Source organism: Danio rerio, chromosome 25 (assembly GCF_049306965.1).
Source record: "Danio rerio strain Tuebingen ecotype United States chromosome 25, GRCz12tu, whole genome shotgun sequence".
NCBI classification, from domain to species: domain Eukaryota; kingdom Metazoa; phylum Chordata; class Actinopteri; order Cypriniformes; family Danionidae; genus Danio; species Danio rerio.
Window position 1 is genome coordinate 17,207,956 of NC_133200.1, and position 14,773 is coordinate 17,222,728.

Genomic DNA, 14,773 nt, shown 5'->3' on the forward strand with positions numbered 1-14,773 from the left:
TGAAAGTTGTCATTTACTTGCCTTCATGTTGATTTAAGCTAATATGACTTTTTTTTTCACGTGTCAGAAGCAAAATGATAGTTTGAAAAAATTGTATTTTTGGATGTATGACGGAAGTCAATGGGGTCCAAATGAGTGTTTTTGGATTTACAATGAAGTCAATGGGGTCCAAAAATGAGTGTTTTTGTAAATATGATTCAAGTCAATTGGGTCCAAAATAGTGTTTATTTAAACATATGATAAAATTTGATAGGGTCTAAATGCGTGTTTTTGGACATATGATGCAAGTAAATGGGGGTCCAAACTAATGTTTTTGGATATATGATTAAAGTCAATGAGGTCCAAACAATTGCTTTTGAAAATATGATAAAAGTAAAAAGTGTCCAAAATATTGTTTTTTTTAAGCATATGATTAATGTCACTGGGGTCTAAATTAGTGTTTTTTGGACATATAATGAAAGTAATTGGGGTCCAAACTAGTGTTTTTGGATTTATGATGAAAGTCAATGGGATCCAAATAAGCATTTTTGGACATCTAAAAAATAATTTGGACCCTATTGACCTACATTGTATACATTGGTTGATACCTCACTGACTCTGAACAAATATGGATAAAATGTTTTTTTTGTCTGGAGTAAAACAAACAAAAGTACAAAAAAAAACACAAAGCATTATTTCAGGACTGTTGACTTTCGTTATCGTTTCGTTTTCGTATTAAAACAGTTCATGAAAATATTCAGAAAAACTGCTGAGTGCATTTTTGGAGCTAATTGATATTATGAAAAATGGAAGGTGTTTTTGGAGATGTAATGGAAGTGCAGTTTTTTTCTGGGCCGTATTGACTTTCATTGTATAAAAACGGTTGAAACCTCACTGACTCTTATTATCTGGACAAATATGTTAAAACATTGATTAAAATGACATTTTTTTATTCTGCAGACAAACATTGACTATGATCCAAAGATCTGGACAAATATGCAAATATGTTGAAATGTTTTGTGAAATATCAAGTTTTATACTCTACATACAAACATTGACAAAATTCAAAGCATTTTGTGGGAGCCCATTGAATTTTGTTGCATAAAAAAAGTAAAACATTCAGAAAAATATAAAATCTGCAGAAACATTAATGGAGGGCAATAAGGTCTAATTTTTCTGGGCCCCATTGACTTTGAATGTACAAAAATGGCCAAAATCATGATATGGAGAAATATGTCAAAATGTTTGTTAAAATAAGACATTTCATGTTCCACAGACAAAAAATTATGATTTTTGTACATGCAACAAAAATCTAAAGCATTTTGTAAGACCCCATTGACCTTCATGGTATAAAAACTGCTGAAACATTCAGGAAAAAAAGTATAAAATCTGCGAACATTTGTGCACTTTTGGTGCTGAATGAAATTATGAAAAATAGAAAGAGTTTTTGGTCATGTTATGGAAGTAAAAAAGTTTGGACCCCAATGACTTCAATTGTATAAGAATAGTTGAAACCTCACAGACATTCACAAAATAATGATTGAAACATTTCCTAAAACATGACATTTGATGTTCTGCAGAAATATTAGTATAGTATTTGTGTTCAAACTAAAAATGTCAACGGTGCTTGCTTTGTTTTTTCAGCAAATTAATGTTTTGAAAATTATATGAAGGTAAATGATGACAGAATAGTTTTTTTTGAGTGAACTGTCCCTTTAAGTTGCATCTTCATGGGCTTACAGGGTTTAAGAAACATTCGTATACATGATGAATACATAAGCATTCATCAGATTGACAAATATCAGATTCAAAGATCAACTAAGAGCACTTTATTGAGAAGGGCTGCGCCGCTTCATCCTAACTGCCTGAAACTGACGGGTTTGTCCATGTGTGTGCAATGGAAATGCCGAACAGTATTACAATGCATTTTGACGATCTTGTTCATGAGGAAATATAGTAGGCTTTATTGTTTTGTGTTTGGGACCAGTTACAAATCCATATGTAACTTGAACATTTGCTTTACTGATTAAAAATGCATTATATTTTGCATTGATTTGTAATATAGAAGTGGACAAAATGTCATTTGGGATGACCGTAATTAGGATAACTTAAATGTTTAGTGCTAATTGTGTGGTGTAAAGCTTTAAAATATTGTTTCTGTTTTTAAGTGTACTGAACAAGCATAATTACAGTTTTCCTGCAAAATTCGCCTATGATTTTTAGTGCTGTTTCTCTTCTTTCTCCTCATATTTCATTCTTCCCATCCTTCTCCCACATCATACATTAGTCTGTTTCAAGTTTCCAATGCTCCAAGCCCTGATTGGCTGAATCGTGACAGCAGGAACGTGATTGGCCTGCATGGGTCAGGTGATCAGGTTGTTTTGCTTCGCACTGCATCACCTTTAAAGAGACAGTTTCAGTTTTTTTTTTTTTTTTTTTTTAAATATCAAATTAATAGTTAATTCACTCAACCTCAGGGCATTTCAAGATAAAGGTGACTATTTTTTCAGAACTTTAAAGAATATTTTTATATATAGAATAGATGAAACTGGTTTATAAAATGCAGGTTAATGACTTGCTGGCATTTAAAGAGTAAAAACAATACATTTACATACATAAAATTAATACCAGTGTCCACTGATGTGGATTAAATGTAATAATATTGTAAATAATATTTAGTTTCTTGCTTGGGTTGATCATTCCACTTCATAAAAAAACTCAATGTATCATCAAGAGCTACAGGTATTAATTTTGTGTTGCCTGTATGTGTGTTTTTTTTTTTGTCTCTTAAAGTGCCAGTGACTTAATTTTTATAAATTTACCAAAATCACAATGTCAGATTAAAGGTTAAGTTCACCCAAAAATAAAAATTATATTAAAAATCACAGCTCCTTGTGTCGTTTTAACCCCCCTGAGACCTTTGTTCATCTTGAGAACACAAATTAAGGTGTTTAAGAAGAAATCCTAGAGCTCTCTCATCCTCCATAGACCACAATAGTCCAAATTTATTCAAAGTCATAAAGAAATACCAAAAAACATCTTTAAAACAGCATATTCTCCAAGTGGTTCAATCAGAATACTTTTGTGTCCACATAAAACTAAAATAACAGCTTTATTCAACATGTTCTTGTTCGCAGTGTCAGTATTCTCCTTATTCTTCGCCGACGAGTGGGTGCAGCCATTTTCTGCCAATCTTTTTGGCTCGAGACTTCCGGTCTCATTCACTTCCATTCATTTTTAGACATTAAAAACTGCTCGTTTTGCTGTTTGATGTTGCAAACTGATATTTCCTTATGATATTATTCTACTTGGTCTATATAGTTATGTAAACATTTGTTTGTCGAGCAAGTAATTTGACCGTTTTCTGCTGTTTATTATTCCTAGTCATTTCTCCCATAGGCAACTGAATTGGAAGTTCTAAAACAATCGCGAAAACAGGCACACTTCCGCATTTTAGAATAAGGTCAATATTGTGCACATTCATGATCAAGGGTGTTTTTTTTCGGGGTATTTTTCTTGACTTTGAACGATTTGAGACCCTTGTTGTCTATGGATGAGAGAGCTCCAGGATTTCATCTAGATTTACAAGGTCTCGAGATGAGGTAACATTATTTTAATTTTTAGGTGAACTAACCCTTTTAAATCTTCTTTAGTGTACTACTAAATAGAACAAGTCATCTCAGATGGCCTGAGGGTGAATAAATTAGCATCTAATTAAAATGTTTAACATGAACTGTCTCTTTAATGAAGATAATAACCTCACTCTTATGAATGCAGCATGGGTCTAATGTATGCACTTCACTGTATTTCACAGAAAGTACGCATTTTTTATGAATTTTTTTCTGTTTATTTAAAAAGCTCACATACTAACACAAGTACACTGCCATGCTTGAGTATCCCAGCATGCTTTTTTTATTTAGTGCACAACGTCTGGTAAAGTAACCTTCACTTTTCTCCGTGTTTGTCGTCGTCTCTGTTGCAGAGGCTGCTTTTCTCTCTCAATCCCATTCCTTTCCCTAAAAACAAACTGAGGTCGTCGTGTGAGAAGACTTTAGCTTTGCACAGTCCTTTGAGGATATGCTTTTGTAAATTTTAGTCTTTGTATATTTCAGTGTTGCTCTTAATTTATGATACAATTAAAGTCTGTACGCATCAAATAAATCCATTTTTAACTCTTAAATGTTTGTTTTTGCCTTTTTGTCTGCCGGTTCACTCAGCTACCCCATTAAACATTTGTTTTCATCAGTGAATTGATGAAAAATTCCATGCAAATAATATGAAGTGTAACACAACTCTCACAGAAGCTGGGTCTTAAAAATGACCTCAATGCCACCTTTCACAAACATAACCCTCCTGTTGAAGTTTTTCACTTTTCACACTTTTTTAACTCACAAACATCCCACAATCGAAAAGCATTGGAAGCTAAAAGGAAAAGTGATGTTTTTGGTACATACATCAGACCCATTTCAAATGATCAGAATTCTTGTAGATTCTCACTTAACTTGGTTCTTTTGGGTCTTTTCTCTCCTGTCCTTTTATCTGCTTTTGTAGGAGACTGAACTTCTTTATTTTAGGACCATAAATGATAGGAAATGATCATCATATTTTTAATCATTATGATCTATTGAAATTAACAAATTGTATATGAGCAATTTCACAAGAGTAGCAATACAATATGTCTGTATATTGGCACTGGTAGAAGACGTGCACAGCCTTGTGCCTTGGTTTACCACCAGTGACCATATACATCCATATCACACTGCTCCGAGTGTGATATTGCGTTTATACAACAATTCAAAAAAATCAAAATAAAATCAAACAAGGAGTGTCAAAAATTCTTTTGAATGAGTAACTACTTCTGCCATTCATTCACATCTGCAGCTGGTCAGAACAGTAGAAACCGTTGCTACTTCACCAACGTCACTTTAGAGATAGTATTTGAATGATTCTCTAGCTCAATGTCTAAAGTGTTGACAAAACAGGTGATTTTGCTCACATTTTTAAAGTTTATAAGGCTGAACCGCATGAAATGCCATCAGTCTACAGCGATTTCCCAGCATTTCTCTGTTGCAATCGGGAGATCACCTTAATTAATCCAGAAAAAGCCAAAGCAACACAATCACTACCAAATTAATATGGTATGAATCAGACCCCCTAGTTTTTCGCAATTCTGCGATCGCTGAATCCAACTTAGTCAACAAAAAGTTGTAAATAATCTCATAAAACATCAAATTCTAAACCATATAAATCAAAATATATTTATTTTAGTTTGCAATGAATTGTTTTACGTGACTTTAGACATTGCAAACGCAGCGCACATGTTGTATTTGAGTTTCTCTCAGAAAAGGATGCCTTACCTTCGCTCTCACAGTAATTACATTACATGGAGGGGGACAGGGGAGTTTTCAGCTTGTGCAGTAAGCAGACGCAGACAAAGTGCGAGTGATTTACATGTAGTCATATAACAAAGATGACAAATAGACATCTTGTGGCTCGAATTGGGCGTTTTGTGCGTTTGACGCTCTTCAGATTGCAAAAGAAATTTGGAGCAAACGGAGCACTGGAACAGACAGGAGATGAGATTGGTGACCGCTGCTAGACGTGACCAAATTGAAGGACTTTTTTTGTGCTTTACATGTATGGCTGGTATTATGATGAGTGTTAAATCGATAAATGATTGTGTTATTGTCATTGTTTCAGATTGCACACCTAAAATAATAGGCTATCTAATATGCTAAATATATATATATATAATAATTTACGTTTATAAACATTTTTAATCGCAAAATTGTCCGCGAAGTTCTGGAAATTACCGCCACAAAATCAGTCATTTTTAAAGCAAAAAATCACAAAATAATTGTGAAAAACTAGAGGGGTCTGATAAATACAGCGCAACAGCATACAAAAGAGAAATCAACTAAGTGTCACTTAACAGTTTTACAATGAATTGATCCGTTTTAATTTGATATTTTTCGCAGAGTTTTATAATACCTTATTATCCGGTCTCTGTCGCCATCTTGTGGCAGAGTAATAACCCATTTTGCTCTGCTCAATAACAGGCTAATGGCCTTCGATGCACTGAAATTATAAATATTAAAAATAGACACTATCCTTATAAGTTAACTGCATAGTTTTGATCTAAACAGCTGTTACATCATTGCCTTAAAAAGCCTCAAAAGTACATTGTCCAACAGCTGCAATGTTTGTCAAACTGTCAAAATAGCTTTTTATATATTATATTTTTTTATGTATTTTGTTTAAATCATACAAACAAATTATACTGACAATTATATTGATGATAAATAAAAAAGTATTATATTATTAAAATGTTCTTGGTTTATATATATATATATATATATATATATATATATATATATACACACACACACACACACACACACAGTCAGAAGTCAGAATTATTAGCCCCCTTCAATGCTTTTTTTTTAAAAATAATTTCCAATTGATGTTTAACAGAGCAAGAAAATTTTCACAGTATGTCTGATAATATTTTTTCTTCTGGGAAAAGTATTTTTTTTTATTTTGGCTGGAATAAAAGCAGTTTTTAATTTTTTAAACACTATTTTAGGGTCAATTTATTAGTCCCTTTAAGCTATATTTTTTCTTGATAGTCTACAGAACAAACCATCATTATACAATAACTTGCCTAATTACCCTAACCTGCCTATTTAAGGTAATTAACCTAGTTAAACCTTTAAATGTCGCTTTAAGCTGTATAGAAGTGTCTTGAAAAATATCTAGTCAAATAATATTTACTGTCCCCATGGCAAAGATAAAATAAATCAGTTATTAGAAATGAGTTATTAAAACTATTATGTTTAAAAATGTGTTGAAAAAAAAATCTCCTCTCCGTTAAACAGAAATCGGGGAAAAAATAAACAAGCAGTCTAATAATTCAGGGGAGCTAATAATTCTGACTTCAACTGTGTGTGTGTGTGTGTGTGTGTGTGTGTGTATATACTAAAATAATTTTGCTACATTTTAGAATATTTTAGTATATATACAATTTATAATAACGTCTATGTATATATTTTTATTTGTATATAAACATATTGCTTATGATCACTTGTATAAAATATATTTTATTTTATTTTAATGCTAAATATATTTTCCCCAAATTATACCAATAATGAAGAATTATTGAAGGATTATTGAAACAAATAAATATGAATAACTTCTGGTTTAACAGTTCTATAATATATTTTTCAATTTCTATATTAAAAAATAAAGATTTTAAGGCTTGTTATATTTTCCCTTAAATTACACAAAATATTCAATGAATATATACATATGAATAATTAACCTAGTTAAGCCTTTAAATTTTACCTTAAGCTGTATGGAAGCTTAAGCTTGGTGAAAAATATCTAGTCAAATATTATGTGTTGTCATCATGGCAAAGATCAAATAAATCAGTTATTAGAAATGAGTTATTAGAACTATTATGTTTAGAAATGTGTTTTGAAAAAAATCTTCTCTCCGTTAAACAGAAATTGGGGATAAATGAAACGGGCTAATAATTCAGGGGGGCTAATTATTTTGACTTTAACTGTATAAATATTGTTTGTTTGATTTAACATTTTAATATAATTTATGTGTTTAAAATAATAACCCTTGTGCACTTGTTATGACTTTAAAGTTTAACTCTTGGGGTTAAAGAGGTAAGATTTGAAGTGACTCAGTTTGTGGTGAGTTGGTGGGTAAAATAGCAAAATGACAATCAAATGCTGCAAAAATAGGTGAATTTGTTTACAAAAGTGAAAAGAAGTTAAACGGCAAAATGATTACATACAACTTGGAATCTTAAAAGGAAATAAATCAATTAATGTATGCTATCAATGGGGGAAAAGAGAATAAAGTGGCGCCAAATAGAAGTAAGCAATACTGTATAACAACCCTAAAACAAGCTGATAATTGACCTTCTAATAGAACATTTAAAAACAAAACATCTTTAGCATTTGCATACATCTAATATTCTTCTAACCAAAGAGCGAGAGAGAGCGCACACACTCACAAGCCAAACATACAGGCACATACATATGGCATCAGGGATGAAAACATTCACTAAATTAAACTGCTGTATACGTAGTTAAATGGAGTATAACAGCAAATTGAAGTGTTTATATATGTGTGTCTGTGAGAGTGACCTTTGCCCTTTTACCTTGATCCATCTGAGAAAATCAAAATATACATCTCAGCTCTTAGAACTACAGTAAACAAAAACAAAGGTCATATTTATGCACTGGCTAACAAAAGGGTATTAAATTTGTCCATTGAATGTAAAATTGTAAAGCGTTTACCCAGAATATGTGTCAAAATAAGATTTGTCACCAAAAATCATTCCACTAGCCAAAACACAGAAAATGTTATGGCCCAATTAAGACTCAAAATCACCCCAGAGTGGATGAAAACATCTCCAACAACACATTAGGGATCATCATTTATTTATTTAAGTATTAAATAACAGAGCTTGTGGGTTAAATTTAAAGAATTGACTCAGATCTTCAAAACATGTTTTCTCTCTTGAACATTATAGTAAAAGAAAATCTCAAGTCTAACATTACATGCAAATACCTGCATGTTTTTGAATATGAATGGTGAATGATGAAATCTCATTTTCGAGACCGCTTTAAAGACCTTTTTCTGTCTTTAACTTGTGTGTTTAGTATTGAATCGCTCTGTGAAAGAGAAACATAGCTCATCAAATCAGCCGTTCATATGGAGAGCAGCTCTCAAGGTTATAATGTCTCTTTAAGATCCAAATGACTCCATATTTCTGCATCTGTTCAGGCATACTGTCCGCTTATTACCTTACACTGTCATTCAATGAGGAATTCAACCTCTACAGTCCATTTCACTGAAACCATTAACTCATGACTGACTGATACATTTTAGATCACAGCAGCTCGAAATGACACATTTGCTCTTGAAGGGAGATTTGTTTTGATAAATTAAAAATAAATATGCTATAATTATATTATTCAGTGGTGGGTGTATAATAAAAATTATTGTAAATATTAATCTTGGCAATTCAATAGTCAATTTATATTGTTATACAATACTACTACTACTACTATTAGTAGTTATAATATAAAATGTTTTTGTTGTTAATTGTAATCATAAGTGCATAATAATAATAATAATAGTAATAATAATAATAATAATAATAATGATAATAATAATAATAATAATTATTATTATTATAACATAATAATATAAGTAATGATTAAATTGGTGGGAATAGTACTATTAATCAATAATAATAAATAATAATAATAATAATAATTTATAATTGTTGTAATTATAAGTTATTATCTTATGTTTTTGGGTAATAATAATACATATGACTTTAAATATTAATATTAGTAATTCAATTAGACATAATTGATGTTGTTAATAATATTATTTTAAATTAACAGCAGTTGTTTTTGGGGAATAATAATATATTACAATTTAATAATAATATTAGTATTTCAATAAGGCATAACTTATATTGTTGTATATTGTAATAATAATAAATATAACTGTTATAATTTTTAATTGTCGTCAACAGTACTTTGAGGATAATAAATATCTATATAATTTAAAAGATAATATTAGTAACTATCAAACTAGTCCAAATTAATATTATAATAATAATAATAAATAATAATAATAATAATATAAAATTTTATTGTAATTTACTTTACGTAATAATAAAATTTTTATATAAATAATATTAGTAATTTAACTCGACATAATTTTAATATTGAATATAATTGTTATAAATTTTAATTGTCATTAACAGTACTTTGAGGATAAAATCAAATTTACATAATTAAAAAATAATATTAGTAATGAATACATTTTCCAAATTAATATTGTTATTATTATTATTATTATTATTATTATTATTATTATTAATAATAATAATAATATAAAATGTTGTTGTCATACTTTAGGAAATAATAATAATGAAAATAATAATAATAATATGATTTATCGTTTTTAGAATTATAAATTATCAGTTGTTTTGGGGAATAATATAATGCTAATTAATATAAATATTAATATTAGTAATTAAATTAGACATATTTTATATTGTTGTATTTTGTAATGATAATAATAAATATAATTGTTATAATTATTAATTCTCATCAGCAGTACTTTGACGATAATAAAGTAATGTTAGTAATTATAAAATAAAAATAATTTTAGTAATTATTAAATTAGTCCAAATTAATATTGTTTTTAATAGCAGCAGTAGTAGTAGTATTGATGATGATAATAATAATAATAATAATAATAATAATAATAATAATAATAACAATAATTCTACTACTACTACTACTACTACTACTACTACTACTACTACTACTAATAATAATAATAATAATAATATGAAATGTTGTTGTCCTATACTTCAGTATACTTAAATATTAATATTAGTAATTATTAAATTAGTAGTAGTAATAATAATGGTAATAAAATATAATTGTTTTCATAATTCTAAACAATCATCAGTAGTTTTGTGGTAATAATAATAATATATTAAATAAATTAATTTTAGTGACTTTTAAAATAGTAAAAATAAGATGAAATGCCAATTAATATATTTTTATATAAAATAATAAAAATGACCTGTTTATAATTATTATTGTTATTATCAACTATTAATTTTTTTATCATCATTATAATTATTATTTTTATTGCTGATGTGCAGGTGATTATTGAGCACAGGCAGTGTGTTCAGTGTTCATCATTAGTGTGTGTACTGTATATATTCAGGAGGAGAGTTCGACTCCAGCACTCAGCAGGATCTGCAGACGCTCCCAGACTCCAAAGAGATCATCAGTGTCAGGTTGGTCTGCATGTGATCACACTGGCTGCAATATAAACATTTCCAATCAGGAGTGCCATCGATGTGTGAGATTCAGAAGTACTGTTTGTACTGTCACTGTATCAACTTTATCTAGAACAGACATTTCTAAAGATGTAGTAAATAATACTAAATTAAATGTATTATAATAGTTGTTTAAAATATTAGTTGTAATGTCAATCTTGTTATTTATATTATTATCATTACTATTATAAAATATATTTTTAAATGTATATCATAATTAAGTTTTATAATAGTTAATTGTTTATTATTATTATTATTATTATTATTATTAAATTAATTATTAAATCAAAATAAAAATATCTAACCTATATTGATGTTGGATAAATGAAGAGAACAAAATATACTTTATAGTAAATAAATCAGACAATAAATGTTAATTTTATATATAATATATATTATGTCATATATAAAAATTTAAAATTGTATAGATACAAAGTTAAATGTATTTTAATAGTCGTTTAAATTGCTAGTTTTGATATCCATCTTATTATTTATATTTATAATTATTACCATTATAAAATAAATTCGATTTAAAAAAATTATAATTAAGTATTATAATAATATTTAATAATAATTATTATTATTATAAAACTTTTATTATAAATAAAAGCATCTAACCTATATTGATGTTGTATAAATGAAGAGAATAATAACACATATTAACTTTATTGTTGATAAATTATAAAATAAATATTGTTTATGTATAAAATAATAATATGTTATAGAAAAATACTACTAATTGTATTAATGTTATTGCAATTGATATCGATAACAGGGAATTAGTTTAAATCAAACAATAAAAACAATCAAATAACTAAAATAAATCTACGATAAATATATGTAATAAAATATAATTTAATTATAATATTAAACTTATGTGACATTGTGTGATATTTTTAAATAAGGAACATGTGAAGTATTCATCATAATATGGCATAGGAATATTTCTCATTTATCACAATTTTTTATTTATTTAGTTTGATTTTGTTTGGCAGCTCAAATCATCTGTCTTTTTTATATCTGCATATTGTGGTGTAGTGAAGTCAAAGATTCATCTAAAAAGGCAGATCCTGCAGATTCTGCACCTGCGTGTCCTGATTCTCCACTACAGAAAGGTCAGTTAAAAATTTCACAATGGTTTATTTTAATGGCTTCAAAATGTATTCGGACACTATAAAAAGCTTCAAGTTCCACACTGGAATGCCTTTCCCTTTAATTCATCCATCAAGTATGTCTTAAAGGGGCAGTTCACCCAACTCACTGTCCTCATTTACTCACCTGTTCCAAACCTTTGAGTTTGTTTCTTTTGTTGAGCACAGAATAAGATATTTTGATGAAATGTTGAAAACCGGTAACCATTGATATCCATAGTATTTTTTAACATATTTCAGGAGCATTTTGTTAGACTGAATAACCATGTTTTACATAGTTTCTGTATTGCTTTATCACATGGCCAACCTGTTTTAGCATGTTGATTTTATAGCATAACTATCTTGTTTGCATGAATTGTCATGTCAAGTTGCAAGATGTTAAAATTAACAGGATTATTTAGCTTGTTGCTACTTGCTAGCATATATCTTTTACTTTTAGCTTGTATAACATTGCATGGAAAAAAGGCCTTTTCAAATCAACTTGAATTGAAAAGATTACCATATGTTGCTTTGATTTTAGCATGTTACATGTAACATTTTGTTAATAACTAACATGTTTTACTATTTTACCAAGGATTAAACATGCTGATTGGTAAATGTGGATCATCATGTTATTATCATGTTGTTAGCTAGTTGTGAAGTTTTGTTAGCGATGGCTAGATGATTGAATTTAAGGTTAAATAGGCTACTTGGTATGATTTAATGTTTGAAAGTTTTGACACCCTCTGAAAGTATTGGATATTTGGTAACTTTATTCAAGCATTTTTTTCAAAAATCATCCATCCTAAAATTTCAAAAAGATAAATCATGAATGAAAAGGTATTAAAACTCTGACTATAACGCAATAAAATCCTAGAATCCTCCCTGCTTTTAAGAGCGCTATTATTAGCATGTTTTAAACGAGCCCGAAATGTTATTTTATAACATATTTACATATTTCATGAACGTTTTGTTAGCCTAAATAACTATGTTTTACATTGTTTTTCTGTTGCTTTATCACATGGTCAGCATGCTTTAACATGTTGGTTTAATACCACACCATTGTTAGTATGTTTCTAACCAGTTGCAAGATGTTTAAATTAACAGGATTACTTTTAGCTTGTATAACATTGCATATAAAAAGGCGCTATGCAAATAAACTTGAATTGAATAGATGACCATATGTTGCTATGATTTTAGCATGTTGCATGTAGCATTTTGCTAATAACTAGCATGTTTTAGCATTTAAGCAAGGACTGAACTTGCTGATTGGTAATTGTCATGTTATTAGCATGTTGTTAGCTAGTTGTGAAGTTTTGTTAGCGATGGCTAGATGAGTGAATGTAAGATTAAATAGGCTACTTGGTATGAATTAATGTTTGAAAGTTTTGACACCCTCTCTGAAAGTTGGATTTTTCGTAATTTTAATCAAGCATTTTTTTTTCAAAATCATACACCATATATATTGAAGAAGATATAGGATATCATCATGAATGAAAAGCTATTAAAAGTCTGACACCACACTATAGGTTAGGCTAACTATAACGCAATAAAAACACTGACAGGCAGCCAATCAGAATCCGCCCTGCTTTAAAGAGCGCTAATATCATTCTCGTTTTAAACGAGCCCGAAATGCTCATTCTGCTTTCCTCTTTCCGTCAGTGAAACGCTCCACCGCCAAAGGAGAAATTACCAACAAAAACATCCTTTGGAAGAAGAAAATTCGATCCAGTAAGTCAAAAACAACATCACATTTAAAGCCAGACATAAGACGTGTGATTTAAGTCACGTTTTCATAATTCTACACGTCTCTTTAACATGAATGAGCTGCGTTATTTGTATCTTCAAGGTTGATAAAGAGCTCGATTATGAGTCTCGACTGAACAGTCTTGTGGTTCAGTCTCGTTTATTGTAGAGCCATGTTTTGTGGATTAAAATAAAGTCCTTTACGTTTTCTGTGAATAAAGGTTAACGATGGCGCCCGAGCGCGTGTGCTTTATTATTAGAGCTCGGGTTTTTTGTGTTTAATGGTGAAGTACATTGCTGTCACTTCTCTTTCTCAAGGCTGCGCTGTAGTCGTTTAGTAGTCTGTAGTTGTGACTATACGCTTTATAAAAGTGAGATGGACGTGACGTGAGTGTGTGTGTGTGTGTGTGTGTGTGTGTGTGTGTGTGTGTGTGTGTGTGTGTGTGTGTGTGTGTGTGTGTGTGTGTGTGTGTGTGTGTGTGTGTGTGTGTGTGTGTGTGTGTGTGTGTGTGTGTGTGTGTGTGTGTGTGTGTGTGTGTGTGTGTGTGTGTGTGTGTGTGTGTGTGTGTGTGTGTGTGTGTGTGTGTGTGTGTGTGTGTGTGTGTGTGTGTGTTGGTTTGTACTGGTGTGTACATGGCTTTAGTTGATGCTGGTTGTACTCACTCTTTTCACTAGAGGGCACCGGTGGTCCTTTTTACAGCTATTGATTGAAACCATACAATGAAACTTTATATCGGTAGGGGCAAATATTTCAGTCTTTTCAGCAACCTCTAGTATGAAGCCAACAGTACATATGCTTGTTTATTTAATTATTTGATTTACCATGTGGAACATTTTTGCAAGTATAACTGGACAAGTATGGGTGAATTATAGTCTAATTTACCAGAAAAAAATGCTGAATTATCAGACGTATGTTATTGTATGTTATGGTATGTTACTATTTTTTTTTGTCTTTTTTGTAGTTTCCTTATTATTAATATTGTGTAATTTAACAATATTTACTATATATATATATATATAT

General features: G+C 29.7%; 1 protein-coding gene across 26 annotated transcripts in view; it reads left to right on the forward strand.

Annotated features, from left to right (window-relative positions):
• The window catches only part of mical2b (microtubule associated monooxygenase, calponin and LIM domain containing 2b), a 135,499-nt gene that overhangs the window by 91,168 nt on the left and 29,558 nt on the right, over positions 1-14,773 (forward strand). For 10 of the 26 annotated variants that reach the window (XR_012399942.1, XM_021470514.3, XM_073942246.1 and 7 more), the window contains 3 exon segments: positions 10,762-10,834; positions 11,915-11,991; positions 13,669-13,737. Coding sequence is in view for 22 of the 26 variants with exons in the window: in XM_021470514.3 (XP_021326189.1) it covers positions 10,762-10,834; positions 11,915-11,991; positions 13,669-13,737 (219 nt within the window). In the remaining 4 variants the exon portion in view is untranslated. 26 annotated transcript variants of the gene reach the window in all.